The following is a 15,538-nucleotide window of genomic DNA, read 5'->3' on the forward strand; positions in this document are numbered from 1 at the left end:
GTATCTGTCCACATCCACCAAGAATGGGTAGCCCCCAACCATCACTAACCACAATTAGTGGCAGTGAGTGATGGCCAATCATGCCATGACATGACATCAATATCCTCAAGTAGCACAGTAAGAGTCCACTCTTATCCTGTCTGTGACTGCCCCCCACTACATTCACTGGAACTGTAGCAATTGCATTGGGCAATACATTGAAAAGGGAAGTAGCAGCCTGCCTGTGGTTGAGAATACATTATGATCTTTGCCATCTTGAAAAAAATGAATCGACCTCAAATGTGGTCCTTGAGCAATCGGGCGGATGGTCAGTGTGCGGCCTGCCAGATGCAATACCTTCTGTGTTACGTGAGGCGCCACACTCAACTAATAGTGGTTTATATAGGATTTTCTTCATTCTGTGACTCGTCCGTCACCTGACTCCTCTAAACAAACTGTTTGGATTGATGACGAGAGATCAGTGGGAAGACAACTAATTTTGACCCCACAACACTAAGAATAGAACCTGCACTATTTGGTAATGAATGAACCTTCGCTAACTACCAATTAGTGGTCTGATCCAACAGCTACAATAATGTTACTGCTCCGTAACGTTAGTCGTAGTATTATTCTCTTGAAACTAAATGTTTTTCGCCGCTTGAACTTGTGTGTTGATGTATGCCTGTAATTTATTAGCGCTAGCTAGTTATCATTAGCTTACTAGCTAGCTGATAGCTTTGTAAAACAGGCCTGTTTTCGCGAACACTCACGTTTGCCTGGTGTTCGGTACGCTAACTAGCCATGTGAGCCACACGACTTTCTTGGCTACTGACTTTGAATTGTTAGTCTAGCTAACTACTTTTTAGTTTGTTGACGATGGCTAGTTAGGCTGCTAACATTAACTAACAACATTTAGCCAACGACAGTACATAGTTAATGTTAAAGTTTGTATATTGCTTACTGCTTAGCTATTTAGCTAACGTTAGCTACTTATAAACTGAAGCTTCGAAGTGTTTTACGTATTAGCTAGCTAGCTAACGTTAGCTAAAAAGCCAGAATAGTGTGAAAGTTTTAATATGGAAATGGTTGGGGAGTTAGCCCCAAATTGTCTGTGTTGGCTCTCGCCAGCAGTCGTGTTAGCTAGAGAGGTTAACTAAAATAATTAGTTAGCAAAAAAAATCTAAGCAGAGAAGTAAACAACTTTATTAGCCATAGCTACGACTAGTCGTGTGGCTAGCAACTTTAGGAATTAGTAGCGAAGCCTGTCACGTAACTAATTTATCTAAATATTGAAACGCTGTTCATTTGATTTAGTTTACAGGTTTTCATCGGTACACATTGTTCCCACACATTGTTCCCCGGGAAGTGTTTTGACTATTTGTCTTGTGTGCTTCACAGCTAAGCCTTTGGTCTGTTTGTGCTTTGGCTGGGGTGAAAAACGCTGATGGCTCTCATGGATAAGCACAAAGTCAAGCGCCAGAGGCTGGACCGCATTTGTGAAGGTCAGTACATACTTTTGCCCCATATCATGTTAGGGACTGATAATCCACGCGTACAAGCTTCTGTAGCTAACTAACATAGCTAAGGATTCTTGAATTTTTTTTATTTAAAAAAAATCCAATGTAGAATGGCCTGATGATGGACCATAGACATAAATAGGTGATGGACAGCATGAAGTTGCGCTTGACTTCATTATGGCAGACAATGGGAGCGTTCCTCTGCCCAGGCGTTACTGACATGCCAGATCTTACAACGCCTGGATATCTATTTTACGTATCAGCAAACCACATATGTTATAGCAATCTGTCAGTTGATAAAACAGTTGATGAAGTGGTACACAACCATTGGTTAATGCATGCAGCATCTGAGCAGGGGAATGCGACCAGTCTTATAGCTGTTCAATGTGTGAAGGGAAGGGTTCTCCAAAGATTGATTGAAAAACAGCTCTAATTCCATAATCAGCAAAAGAGTGAGGGTGGCTGCCTGTGGTCCTTCATGTTGCCTTTGTCAAGTTATCACAGGCTGTTTAGGTTACATACATTGATAAAACAGGAGTGCATTTGGAAAGTATTCAGACCCCTTCTCTTCTTCCACATTTTGTTACATTATAGAATAAGGTTGATATTCTAAAAAGTTTTAAATAAATAGTTTGAGAAAAAAACAATCTACACACACAATACCCCATAATGACTAAATAAAATGCATTTTGTTTGAAATTTTAGCAAATGTATTAAAAAAACCACACCTTACTTACATAATTATTCAGACCCTTTGCTATGAGACTGGAAATTAACTCAGGGGTGTCCTGTTTCCATTGATCATCCTTGAAGTCCACCTGTGGTATATTCAATTGACATGATTTGGAAAGGCACACCTGTCTTTTATATGGTCCCACAGTTGAGGATGCTTGTCAGATAAAAAAAACAAGCCATGAGGTTGAAGTAATTGTCCGTAGAGCTCTGAGACAGGATTGTGTCAAGGCACAGATTTGGGGAAGAGTACCAAAACATTTCTGCAGCATTGAAGGTCCCCAAGTGCACAGTGGGCTCCATCAATCAGCTGCTGGGTTTGCTGTTATTTACAGAGGTTTGGAACTCTTTCTTATTGGTCTATTAACTAAAACTCCATCCCCAGGCTGAAATTTCAGGTGGTCTTTTCAAACTGCTCTTACACTTAAAGGGCATTATCATAATTTTCACAATTCTACAGTATTATTCCAACCTCATAGTGTGGATATAGGTAAATAGATCTATCTACTACAGAAAATTCAGTTTTGAAAGCACTGTGCCTTACTCAAGGGTTTACATGTGGTTAGGCTATGTTTCATTGTAATTTTTTCTTCAATAGCTTTTGGCATATTATGCACTTTATTATTAATCTAGTTTACTGCATATCAAGTAGCAGCCTAGCTGCTCTTAGAAACATGGGTTTATTTACATACACTAGCGTTGCTTTGCATTGTATTGGGTTGCACAAAAACAGTCTGCGGGAAGCCAATTCCATTTCAACTTACTGTGCCAGTGGGCAGGAAGGCTGGTCATTATGGGAATTTGAGACAAAATATCTAAAGGATCTTATTATTAAACAGACTTTCCAAACGTGGATCTGTTGTAGACCCACTTCCCCTCTGCTTACCTCAGTGTCAAAATAAGTCCAAGTTATTCCTTTTTTGTCCACAAATGGCGCACATGCAGGACTACCTAACCTAGCGTCTCAATGCTAATAAGCTTTGTTTTGGTTGGTTAAGGCTGAATTGTTCCTCCCTCTGATTGGAGCAGGGGGCAGGCAGAAGGAGGAGGGTGTTTGCCTGGGATTGTGCCAAGCGAAAGCATTCTGACAGTAGCTGTAAGTGGAGAAGGAGAGGAAGAAAGGCTGGTCAACTGCAGCATGCAAGGTTAGGAGGATGAATGTCTTGTTTTTCTGGGACGAGAGAGGGGTAGATGGATAGGACAGAGTACAAATCTGCTATTTGGTTTAGCATTTTTGTCCTTGGGGTCTCTCCTGGTATTGTGTGTGTGTGTGTGTGTGTGTGTGTGAGAGAGCGAGCTCTTGAGCTTGTGTGGCAGGGGGCTGGGTGGGGTCCTGCAGCATTATCTGCCACCCCTCCCTGCGAGCTCACTTACACCCACAGTGGCAGGCGGAGGGGGAGAATGAATGAACGCTGAATGAATGGCATTGTGTGCATGGCCCTGCTGCCGGTCAGACCAGGCTTTCCACACACACGCACACATGGTCATGCACACACACTGCCAGGCGTCTGTCTCCAAGACCATATGGTGCATGTGTGTTGCCAGCTCCGCTCTCTTTCTGTTGTGCACCTTTTTGTTGTTGCTGTCTTTAGGTTCATTTGTAATCATTTTTGATTACATTTGTAATTACATTTGTAATTTTTTTTTGTCTAGATAAAAATGGGTTATTTTTCTATGTTTGGTGAGCGCTCTGCTTTTGTTGGTGTTTATATTCTGCTCCAATCGCCTGTGACGATTTGTCAGACGAGCGCCTTATTACTGCTATGTTTCATTTTCTGGATCAGATTAGAATGAGCCAAAAAAGCAATTTATTTTTCCATGCTTTGTCCTTGAGGAGGAATGATGGAATTTGTTGGCAAACAGAACAGTAATCTGTACTTGGAGCCTTCATATTAAGCAAAGGAAGCAATTGACAGTCACAAGTGCTGTGGTCTGTGTGCAGGCAGTGCTGTTGCTTTGAGTATTGCATTCTCGTCTCTTTAAAGCGTCAATGTCTAGGCTACTCTTTGATTTTCCTAAGCTCTGCAAAACATTGTAGCTCCTTGTGTGCCTGTGAATTCTATTATCACTTGTGTTTAGTGTCATGATTTAGAAAGACACTGGTAATTGCTTTTTTTTTTTTTTGCTTGTCATTGAGTTTTCTGCTGTCTCTACTTGGCACTCTGGACTTAACGTTTTAGAATTGCGCTATTGGAGTGGGTTGGCATTCTACTGCCCTTCAAGGATTAGCAGAGTTAAATTGCTGCATCACTTTAGGGGATTTCTCATCTGTTAATGAATTATCTTCCTGCTATCTCTTAGGGATGGGCATGGTTATTCGAATATCTAAACTGAAATTAGTATTTGCTTACTTGGAGACTAGTCATTTTTGAAGACAATTAAAATAAATAAGGCCTATTTTAACAATAAATGCTTAGTTTAAAATTAAATACAATTATCTGTGATGTTGCTATATAGCCTACAAGGATAGATCATGACATAAAAAAAATGTACAACAGTTTGAGTGTGCCCCATAAAAAAGACGCACAGGTAGCCTGCACACATTTCACACGTGTAGCTTGTTGTTATTGTCGGTCAATCAAAGCAGCGCTGCAGTGAAAGGTGCCATATAAGAAAGTGAAATTGGGTATTTCTAAATGGAAATACAATTACATAATTCTTTTTTGGCTAAATTAGGAGTAGCTACAATGACTGATTAACAAACAGCCTGTTTCATATGAATGGAGTTGTTGGAGTCAAGTACAGGCAGCACAGCAACAGCCTCTAATGTAGCTAGCTAGCGTCTTTACAAATATTTAGTTAAGACGGGCACTACCAGATGATGGTATAAATAACCTATGGCAACAACAAGTTTGACTAGCGCAAGTCAGTTTGGCTACTCGCTTGCACACTCTCTGCCATACACACTCACCGGCCCATCCTACTCTAGTCGTGCTAGCAAGTCTCCATTGAAGTACAAAAAAAATACATTCTTTATTACATGTTTTGACTATCCAGATATCTTAAATATCATGACATCTGCTAATGTAAAAAGGGTTTTAATAAATCGGATTATTATTCGAAATGGTGAATTAATTTCAAATGCCCATCCCTATTTAGGTGTACATCGTTTGTACATTTATTTATGAGATGTTTGTGGCGATAGGGCTAGCAGGCAGGCTGTGTATTGTTGCAGAAGGGCAGGGTTTTCTGCCTCCAGACATAGACATTTAGGTCATGATAACTCAACAAGCCTGTGCCCCCAACCGCACCCTTCTGCTAATCTGCTGGAGGAGTCTCCCCTGATCAGGAGGGGTCTGGTGGGGGTTGGAGGACTGCCATGTCTGTATTTGAGAATGAAGCAGACAGCTTTGTGTACTCTGAAATGGCCATTTTTATATATAGTGCATCCGGAAATAATTCAGACCCCATAATGAAAAAGCACAAACAGGTTTTTAGAAATAAAATAAATTGGAATATCACATTTACTTAAGACCCTTTACTCAGTACTTTGTTTGAAGCACCTTTGTCTGTGATTGCAGCCTGGAGTCTTCTTGGGTATGATGCAACAAGCTTGGCACATCTGTATTTGGGGAGTTTCTCCCATTCTCCTCTACAGATCCCCTCAAGCTCTGTCAGGTTGGAGAGGGAGCGTCGCTGCACAGCTATTTTCAGGTCTCAAGATATGTTTGATCGGGTTCAAATTCGGGCTCTGGCTGGGCCGCTCCAGGACATTGAGACTTGTCCCTAAACCACTCTTGCGTTGTCTTGGCTGTGTGCTTAGGGTCGTTGTTCTGTTGGAAGGTGAACCAACGCCCCAGTCTGAGGTCCTGAGCACTCTGGAGCAGGTTTTCATCAGGGATCTCTCTGTACTTTCCTCTCTTAATCTTTTCCTCGATCCTGACTAGTCTCCCAGTCCCTGCCGCTGAAAAATTTCCACACATCATGGTGCTGCCACCACCATGCTTCACCGTAGTGATGGTGCCAGGTTTCCTCCAGATGTGACGATTGGCATTCAGGCCAAAGAGTTCAATCTTGGCCTGAAAAGATAATCTTGTTTCTTATGGTCTGGGAGTCCTTTAGGTGCCTTTTGGCAAACTCCAAGCGGGCTGTCATGTGCCTTTTACTGAAGAGTGGCTTCTGTCTGGCCACTCTACCATAAAGGTCTGATTGGTGGAGTGCTGCAGAGATGGTTGTCATTCTGGAAGTTTCTCCCATCTCCACAAAGGAACTCTTTTCAGGTCTCGCTCTTTGTCAGAGTGAGACCTGAAAATAGCTGAGCAGCGACTCTCCCCTTAACACTATGTGATTTTAAATGTAAAACTAATTGAAAAATTCAACAACAACAAAAAAAATATATATATATGGTAACCTGGGTAGATTTTGGGCAGTAAATATCTATCTCGGCCACTCAGGAACAGTCGATGTCTTTTTGGCAAGCAACTCCAGTGTAGATTTGACCTTGTGTTTTAAGTTATTGTCCTGCTAAAAGGTGAATTCATCTCCCAATGTCTGGTGGAAAGCAGACCGAAACAGGTTTTCCTCTAGGTTTTTGCTTGTGCTTAGCTCCATTGCTTTTCATTATTTTACTTTTTTTTTTTATTCTGTGAAAAACACCCCAGTCCTTAATGATTACAAGTATAGCCATGATTCAGCCACCACTATGCTTGAAAATATGTACAGTGGTACTCAGTAATGTTTTACATTGGATTTGCCCCAAACATAACACTTTGTATTCAGGTCAAAAAGTTAATAGCTTTGCCACTTTTTTTTCATTTTTTTTTTTTCATTATTACTTTATTTCCTTGTTGCAAACAGGATGCATGTTAAGGAATATTTCTATTCTGTACAGATATAATTATGTTTACTCTGTCAATTAGGTTAGTATTGTGGAGTAACTACAATGTTGTTGATCCATCCTCAGTTTTCTCCTATCACAGCCATTAAACTCTAACTTTTTCATTTCACCATGGCCTTGTGAAATCACTGAGCGGTTTCATTCCCCTCCGGCAACTGAGTTAGCAAGGACGCCTGTGTCTTTGTAGTGACTGGGTGCACCACAAAGTTTAATTGTTAACTTCACCATGCTCAAAGGAATACTCCATATCTGGGTTTTTTTGTATTACTACCAATAGCTGCCATTTATTTGCGAGGCATTGGAAAACGTCCCTGGTCTTTGTGGTTGAAATTCACTGCTTGACTGAGGGACCTTACGTTTATCTGTATGTGTGGGGTACAGAGATTTAGGTAGTCATTCAAAAAATGTTGTTAAACACTATTATTCCACACAGTGATTCCATGCAACTTTTGTGTTAAGCAACATTTTGCTCCTGAACTTAATTAGGCTTGCCATAACAAATACCTTTTAACTCAAGACATTTCAGCTTTTTATTTTGTATTAATTTATAGAAATGTTGAGAAACATAATTCCACTTTGACATTATGGGGTAGTGTGCGTGTGGGTGCAGGCAAAGGTTTAGGGGTGTGAATACTTTCTGAAGGCACTGTGGTATGTTTGGGCCATTTTATTGTGTTCTCAATAAACCCCAAAAATGTTAATGCCCAATGATGGCTTATGTAGCAATTATTTATTGAAATATTGACATTTTGAAACCTGTTCTTTTTGGCACCATGGATCTAGTTGGTGGGAATTTTGGAATACTGCTGCCCGAGAGTGTAATAGCTTAAATTTGCAATGACACTAACTTTGAGACACATACTGGCTTTTTGTAGATGTGTTGTGGTCATCATAAAGGGATTTTGCAAAAATGGGTTACATCTGTCCATGCTGGACATAATGCATTCATATGGGATTTTACTTAGTGACGTGTACAGGGCAGGTTTCCTGTTGCGTTTCTTAAGTGACACTGTATATCATCATATTGTATATCATTGTAATCCCTAGACTTGAGTGGACACTTAAGTCATGTTTTTAGAGTGTAAAATGTTACTTTGAAAGTGAAAATCAAATTATTTTTAATTTCTGATGGGTTTTCATTGTTACGATCATAAAGAACAAAACAAATGACGTATATTTTTGGTGGTTTTATTGATTGTGTTCCCCAATCTTAAACATGCAGATGTTGAGGAAACTGTGGAAATTGACAGTTTGGCCTATGTGATCATCTACATGATCAATCTGATTGACGCTATAGAAAGGAGACATGGCGGGGGGTGTCCCATTTGACATTGCTGAAATTGATTTGTTGTATTTATCTAGGCATTCGCCCCCCGATTCTGAATGGGCCGATGCACCCGCGGCCCCTGGTGGCTCTGTTGGATGGGCGTGACTGCACCGTGGAGATGCCTGTCCTGAAGGACGTGGCCACAGTGGCCTTCTGTGATGCCCAGTCCACCCAGGAGATCCACGAGAAGGTAACCAACTATCTCTCCCAGCACCACTACTCTCCTATACACCTCTAAGTATCTGGCTGCATTTTTTTTTTTTAAGTTGGGAAATGGATGCTTCATGAACCTGTGTTGTTTTTGTAGTGGGGGCTATTTCCAACTCAATGGAGCTAGGGAATGTCTTTGCTCTTTTAGTGCAATAGTAGAATAAGGATATGTCTGAACTCGTACATTCTCTCCCTGGTGCTTTAGGTGCTGAATGAGGCAGTGGGCGCCCTGATGTACCACACCATCAGCCTTTCGCGGGACGACCTGGACAAGTTCAAGGGCCTGCGGATCATTGTGCGAATTGGCAGTGGCTTTGACAACGTGGACATCAAGGCTGCGGCTGAACTAGGTTGGCTACTGGATCAATACTTTGCTTCACCTCCCATCTGTTTTTCTCCTACCTACTACACCCATCCATCCATTCACCTCAATATGTATCATAACTAATCGCTGTCTCCTTTGTGCTCTGTCCCCCCCAGGTATAGCTGTGTGTAATGTGCCTGCGACATCAGTGGAAGAGACGGCGGACACGTCCATGTGTCTGATCCTGAACCTGTACCGCCGTGTCACCTGGATGCACCAGGCTATGAGAGAGGGCACCAGGGCTTCCAGCGTGGAGCAGATCAGGGAGGTGGCCAGCGGAGCTGCCCGCATCCGGGGAGAGACGCTGGGCATCATCGGCCTTGGTGAGGAGGGAAATTGATCTCGTCTTAGCGAGGGCTCTCTCGCAAGTGCAGTCATCATAGGACACACATGTTGATTCAAGTTTTCTGATGTGATCTGTTTCGAAGTTGCAGTGTATTTTTTTATTTATTTTTAATCATTATTATTATTGGTGTCCTCAGATCATTTTAATGTATATTTAAAGTAAATCATTTTTAGTTTTCTGAGAAGTAGTGAGAGGTTACTACTTCAGTCTGAGTGTATCTTGTGGCGCAGGGCGAGTGGGCCAAGCTGTAGCGCTGCGGGCCAAGGCCTTTGGCTTCAGTGTGATGTTCTACGACCCCTACCTGCCAGACGGAGTGGAGCGCTCTCTGGGCCTGCAGAGAATGGCCACCCTGCAGGACCTGCTCATCCACTCTGACTGTGTGTCACTGCACTGCAGCCTCAACGAGCACAACCATCACCTCATCAACGACTTCACCATTAAACAGGTATAAGACACACGCCCACTACTGTTGCAAGGTATACCGACGCTTCTGTACTTTTTCGATACTCTTAACATTGAAAAACGGTTCGGCACTAGGTTTTGTTACTTTCGGTAGTTCTGTCAATTGCTGATCTATCAGTCCAGTCAACTCCTTATTATAGCGCGCACCGTGCCTGCTCCACTTTCGCCTTGTGACAACGACGCTATCGGTGTGATCATCTGGATATGTGTGCAACAAACGTTCAACATTCACCTTCTACGACCATTTCTGTCAAGCCGCCTACGCATACAGTTTGACGCATACGTTCGATAAATCCAACATATGCACCACACAGAACACAATGCAACTGCCTCTGCAATGCTGCGAAGCGAACACAGATTTCCGTTGGAAATGAATGTACTTCTGGTGTACCAAAATGCAATGACGCTGTCGGTGTGATTGAGGCGTTAGTCATTGCTAGCTTGCACTGGGAGTCTGGGCTGCATCATGTTAGCTCCCCCTCATGCGGTCTCTCTTCTCCCAAAGATGATCAGCGAACAGACTGCCTCGTGAATGATGTCAGAACTGGTTAAAGAGACGGCACACATTTTTTGAAAATAAGCTACTTCTATGCAAATGTTGATCAGTACAATAAAATAAGTCCCAAATGGAAGGGAAACAGATTGTCATCTGTAGCCCCATGAAATCAGGTAAAACAAACTCAAATCAATGCATGCGCGCACCTATTGAGAATGCATTTACCTGTATTGTGGCTAGGCCTAGGCTACATCTTGATTTACCCAGTTTATCAATAGAGATTAACCATTCAAATAAATGATTACCATTATGTATTTGTAGAAACAAAGTCTAATTGATTTATGCATACTTGGCTGTCTACCGTGGTATCAAGTATTGTGATACTAAACCTGGTATTGAAATCAAAGTAAAAATTCTGGTATTGTGACAACCCCAACACACATGTGTACACCATTTCTGCCACCCACAACACCCTCATTACCAATGTGTTATTTTTGTCTGCATGGCTTGCTGACTGATCTGTCGTGTGTGCAGATGCGTCAGGGAGCATTTTTGGTTAACACGGCTCGCGGGGGCCTGGTGGATGAGAGGGCCCTGGCCCAGGCACTGAAAGAGGGCAGGATACGGGGTGCTGCCTTGGATGTACACGAGACGGAGCCCTTCAGGTCAGCTTCCTCCCAGCCCACAGGCACTTATAGCCTCCTCATCCTGCTTATAGCCCAGTCATTTAAAACGTGCAAACAATAACTGGTTTGACTGTTGTGATTCCCCATTTTAACCCCAAAAAATTATGAACACCCCCTTGCACACACTCTTTAATATGTCTCACCGGTCTGTTTATCTATACTCCTCCAGCTTCTCTCAGGGCCCATTGAAGGATGCCCCCAATCTGGTTTGCACTCCCCACGCATCCTGGTACAGTGAGCAGGCGTCACTCGAGGCGCGGGAGGAGGCAGCTAGGGAAGTGCGCCGGGCCATCACAGGTATTCAGTTATGCAAGCCTCAGTGTATAACCGCATATTTATAGGCATTAGGCACATACACTAGGGTACAAAGATACGATTGCATTTCTGTGAACAACAGTCGGAGACACGTGAGACATGGCACAGTAGCCCTAACCACTAAGTGATATAGTTTATGTATTACAGCCCACAAGTTGTTTTATAATCCACCCCAAAAAAAAACTTATCAAGAGTTGTCATTAAGTAGACTTTGATCCGTTTGACTGTTTTGGTGTTTTTTTCTCCCAACAGGCCGCATCCCTGACAGTCTGAAGAACTGTGTGAATAAGGAGTATCTGATGGCAACGCCCCAGTGGCCTGGCATGGACCCTGGGGCTGTGCACACCGAACACAACGGAGTTACTGATTACAGGTACGACCATGCTTTGCGGAGACTGTTAAGAGGGACAGGAAGCACCCGTAGGTAATAAATGAGTGACAGTAAAGACAACTCCAGGTATTGATGCCATCTGGCTTGTGTTGTATGACCCTAGAAAGATAATTCCATATAATGCTATTTTAATTCTTCTGTCTCAACTCTTCATTTGTCAACAGGTTCTCTACTGGCCTAGTGGGAGTGGCAGCAGGAGGCCTGACGGGGGCAGGCGCTGCAGTGGAGGGAATTGTCACAGGGAACCTGGCTATGGCACATGGGATTGCCCCCGTGTCCCGACCTCCCCACACACCGTCGCCGGGGCAACCCTCTAAAGCAGAAACAGACAGAGACATGCCAACGGACCAGTAGCCAGCTACCATTTCCGCTCTGGTCCACAACATTCCGTCATCACTCTTCATGTTCATGCAAGCAGATACACTAGTATTGAGGTCCATTCTGACCCAGCTTTGGTCCCATCCAACAGAACAGAATCCTTCACGAGAGACCAGTCTGCATAGACTCCCTACACTCGTCCTCTTTTCTCTCATCCAGAAAGCAATAAGTGGATTACTCAAGGATTTTTTCCCAGTTTGCTTTTAAACCCCTCTTTGTCTGACTTTCCTGTGGCTGTGTTTTTGTAAATTACTCCTTTACGGAGAGAAACCTGTTTAATGTTTTCCCTGTATTTTTTATTTTATTTTTTTATATCAATTGCTGTTTGACATGCTATAAAGTGAAGCATGAGTCTGGAAATGGTATAGAAGATGAATAGCATTTTTTCCACTACTATTTGTTCACAAACCTTACAAAGGATTTTATATTATTGGGCTCAATACATTTCTAGTTATCACAATAAAAGTGTGGCTCTGACTTTTTATGAGCTTTTTGATGTGAATTGAATAATATCAAAAGATATGCCTCTGCTGATAAGGAAAATACATACAGCATACGATGTTTGTCAAGACCACCACCTACACTTATTTTCTCTGTTGGTCTTGGAATATTTTCGTGATTAAATGTATAGATCTTCTGCACATCCTTGTGGTTGCCAAGACTAGAGGGACGGCGGTCTTCTTACCTTTCTATTTCTTTTTATATGTTACCTTTGGATATGAATACAACATGAAAACTATATCTTTGCCAAGTACTCAAATGATCTATCCTCCTTCACAGCACTCCAGTATCAACATTGCCCCTCAGTGTCTGCTGTCATTGATGCTATAATTTCGGGTGTTCATCTTGTGTACTGCAGGCATTGAAACTTATTTTACCTGTATGGATTCCATAGTGGCTGTCAATCTCAAATGGAATGGCGTAATGAGGCTTCAAGACATTAGTCTGTCACATTTGCAAGGATGATGGCATCCTAGCAAAATGTGTCCACACCCATAGTAGTGTTTGTAAGGGGGCAGGAGCCTAGTTGATGTTGGTTCAGTTCAATGTCCTGACCACATCAGGAACACTTCTGTTTGTTTTCTGCTCAGGGTGTACCTAGGGCTCACTGCTGTGTTTGTGTGTGCGCCAGGCACGCATCTGTGGCTTGGTCACAACCATATTCAGAACTTTTGACCACCGGGGGACAGCGGTTTATTACTACTACATGAATTCTAGAAGTGATTAGATGGCTTAATTTCATAATCGTCTTAATCTGAATTAATGCTTGGTACTTTGGCTGGCTTCTGGGTTGAGCGGGCATTGTGTCAAGCAGTGTACTTGTGGACATAGACCAGGGAATCTGGCAGGGATATTCAATCTGTTTACTGATTATCAAGGCCAGCATAAGAACCGATGAAGTGGAAAAATCGAGAGTATAAGTTTGGGTGTGTACTTAGCATTGCAGTCCGATGTGGGTAATGAAGTCCCTTATTGTATAAGGTCAGCAATTCCGATTTGCTAGTGGCAAAGCCATAACCCCCCCCACACACACACACAAAAGTAGTCTGGGTACCAGTCTGTTTAGCTATCATTCCACTCCTTGTTATGCTAAACCAAATAATCTTTGGCATATGTCACGAAGTGGAATGATAGCTAAACAGACTGGTACCCAGACTACTTTTTGTCATACCTAGGCTACCCTCGCAGGCCAACAGTCATAGAAAATCAAGGGAGTTTATACATGATATCACACTGGCACAGCTTCAGAGTTGTGTAAGTGTGTTACTGGAGAAGGGGACCTTCAGCCAAAGGTGGACAGCCTCCCATAATGCTTACTTGTAATCAGGGGTAATTTACAAATGGGAAAGCAGTGGAATGGAATTCTGCCATCATGATCTATAGAATTTCATTTCAACCCCTACTTGTAATTACACACTGGCCAAGTATAGGGAAATGCCTGTTATACCTCATTAACAGATATTGAATGTAGCTTATGCTCTGTTATTCCTCTTAACAGATACTGCTGAGATCTATCACCAATTTAAAATATGTGAAATCACCATTGGCCCATCTTAGCATGATTTACTCCGTTTCAGCAGATTTCTCTGATTAACTAAAAGAAAATAAATTCTCCCGGAGGAGTCTTGACCTCCATGCTTGTAGTTTTGAAGTTGTCTTGTATGTTTCTCTTTATGGGTATTAATGAATTGGTCATTAGACCCCCCCCACCCCCCCCAAAAAAATGAAATGAGATTAAAGCAAGTAACAATGGAACTACAACAGAATGAATAGTTGTCCTTGCCTATTTCATCAATCAAGTTTTATCATTATTGAGATGACTTGTTTTATTGACATTGCAACAGAGAATATGAACAGACAAGGGGAATCAAGCATTGTTGCTAAAGTGGACTTCTTGCTGACACCCATATCATTGTTTTTTTATATTTTTTATATGCAGAGGTAGTACATTGAGCTACACAGCTGTGATGAATGCCTTATCCTGGACCTAACGTTAACTTCCCTCACAAGTTTTTTTCCCACCCTCCCGAACTGGGTCCTCCACTCTGCTCCTTTTTTTTAGAGTTCAGTTAAATATAGCTTAGATCTGTATTCTGAAGACTTCATCTTGACAGCCCTAGTAACAGCATGATTAGAGCATTCGTGTCTCTCTGGGTTCGTTCAAGCATCTGATCCTGTTTTACGTAAACTCATCATTTTAATTATCTGGAAAACAGAGCAAATTGAAATTAGCTGAGGGAGGGGGGTGTGATGTATGGGAGAGAGATCAAATCTTTAGAAATGGAATCCATGTGGTTCAAATCTGATGTGATTGATGCCTGGATAATTTACATTACAACATACAGAAATGTAATGTGCATTAGGCTATTCTATTTCATGTTTAGATTTCTCAATCAGACTGCAAAATGAGAACAACCCAGTACATTTGTAATTAGGATTTATTCTGAACTTTTTAAATAGGAACAATCATTGTGATGTAAGCTTCTACAATAAAGTATTTTAATACAAAGTAATGTTCCTCTGAAATGTTTCAGGCGTGGTAAGGCATTTTTGTCAGTTAGATTGTATTATTTTTGCTTCCCATGCAATAATTAAAAGTGGTGTGTGTGCATTTTAGCATTTGAAAAGCTCCTGTCACATTTATAATTTCCAGTAAACCTGTCAGACAGAGCCATCCTGCACAGTGTACCTGCGGATTTCAAAAAGTCAAACTTGCGCGCTCAAATAGTGTGTGATTACGACCCGCAATTTGGGGCTAAACTGCATGTGGGCATCCCTCCGTCTGCAGGAAAACGGAACTGCCTGACATGCAGTGGCAAAGGACACTACCTATCGCCCCCGCCTCCAGCAGGCGGGAGGCTGGGGAGACCGTGTGCTAACTGGCTAGCTTGCTAGTTAGCGACTACACGGTGTCGCCCTGTCTCCCACCTGCTATGTAACGGAGACTTGATATTCTGGATTTCCCCTGACTGTCTATGTGATTAAAATGTGGGCCAA

The 15,538-nt window shown here is 42.2% G+C and overlaps 1 protein-coding gene across 5 annotated transcripts; it reads left to right on the forward strand.

Moving 5' to 3' along the window:
• The first annotated feature begins 367 nt into the window (after positions 1 to 367).
• On the forward strand, positions 368 to 15,050 carry LOC112258307 (C-terminal-binding protein 1). 5 transcript variants are annotated; one of them, XM_024432596.2, is made up of 10 exons: positions 368 to 517; positions 1,378 to 1,481; positions 8,428 to 8,582; positions 8,808 to 8,952; positions 9,083 to 9,289; positions 9,543 to 9,757; positions 10,805 to 10,935; positions 11,126 to 11,253; positions 11,524 to 11,644; positions 11,827 to 15,050. In XM_024432596.2, the coding sequence occupies exons 2-10, from the start codon at positions 1,424 to 1,426 to the stop codon at positions 12,014 to 12,016; spliced, it is 1,350 nt and encodes a 449-aa protein (XP_024288364.1). In that variant the 5' UTR covers positions 368 to 517; positions 1,378 to 1,423; the 3' UTR covers positions 12,017 to 15,050. The 5 variants fall into 5 exon arrangements, with proteins under 5 accessions (XP_024288364.1, XP_024288365.1, XP_024288366.1 ...); XM_024432597.2 differs by lacking the exon at positions 368 to 517 and adding an exon at positions 546 to 592; XM_024432598.2 differs by lacking the exon at positions 368 to 517 and adding an exon at positions 758 to 782.
• Positions 15,051 to 15,538: the final 488 nt, after the last annotated feature.

The sequence above is a fragment of the Oncorhynchus tshawytscha genome, linkage group LG09 (assembly GCF_018296145.1).
Source record: "Oncorhynchus tshawytscha isolate Ot180627B linkage group LG09, Otsh_v2.0, whole genome shotgun sequence".
NCBI lineage: Eukaryota > Metazoa > Chordata > Actinopteri > Salmoniformes > Salmonidae > Oncorhynchus > Oncorhynchus tshawytscha.

Bases quoted from the DNA above. Each gene is read 5' to 3' on its own strand.
- LOC112258307 (XM_024432596.2), top strand. From the start codon at position 1,424: ATGGCTCTCATGGATAAGCACAAAGTCAAGCGCCAGAGGCTGGACCGC. The intron at 10,936-11,125 runs GTCAGCTTCCTC...ATACTCCTCCAG, and splicing joins CACGAGACGGAGCCCTTCAG to CTTCTCTCAGGGCCCATTGA. The intron at 11,645-11,826 runs GTACGACCATGC...ATTTGTCAACAG, and splicing joins AACGGAGTTACTGATTACAG to GTTCTCTACTGGCCTAGTGG.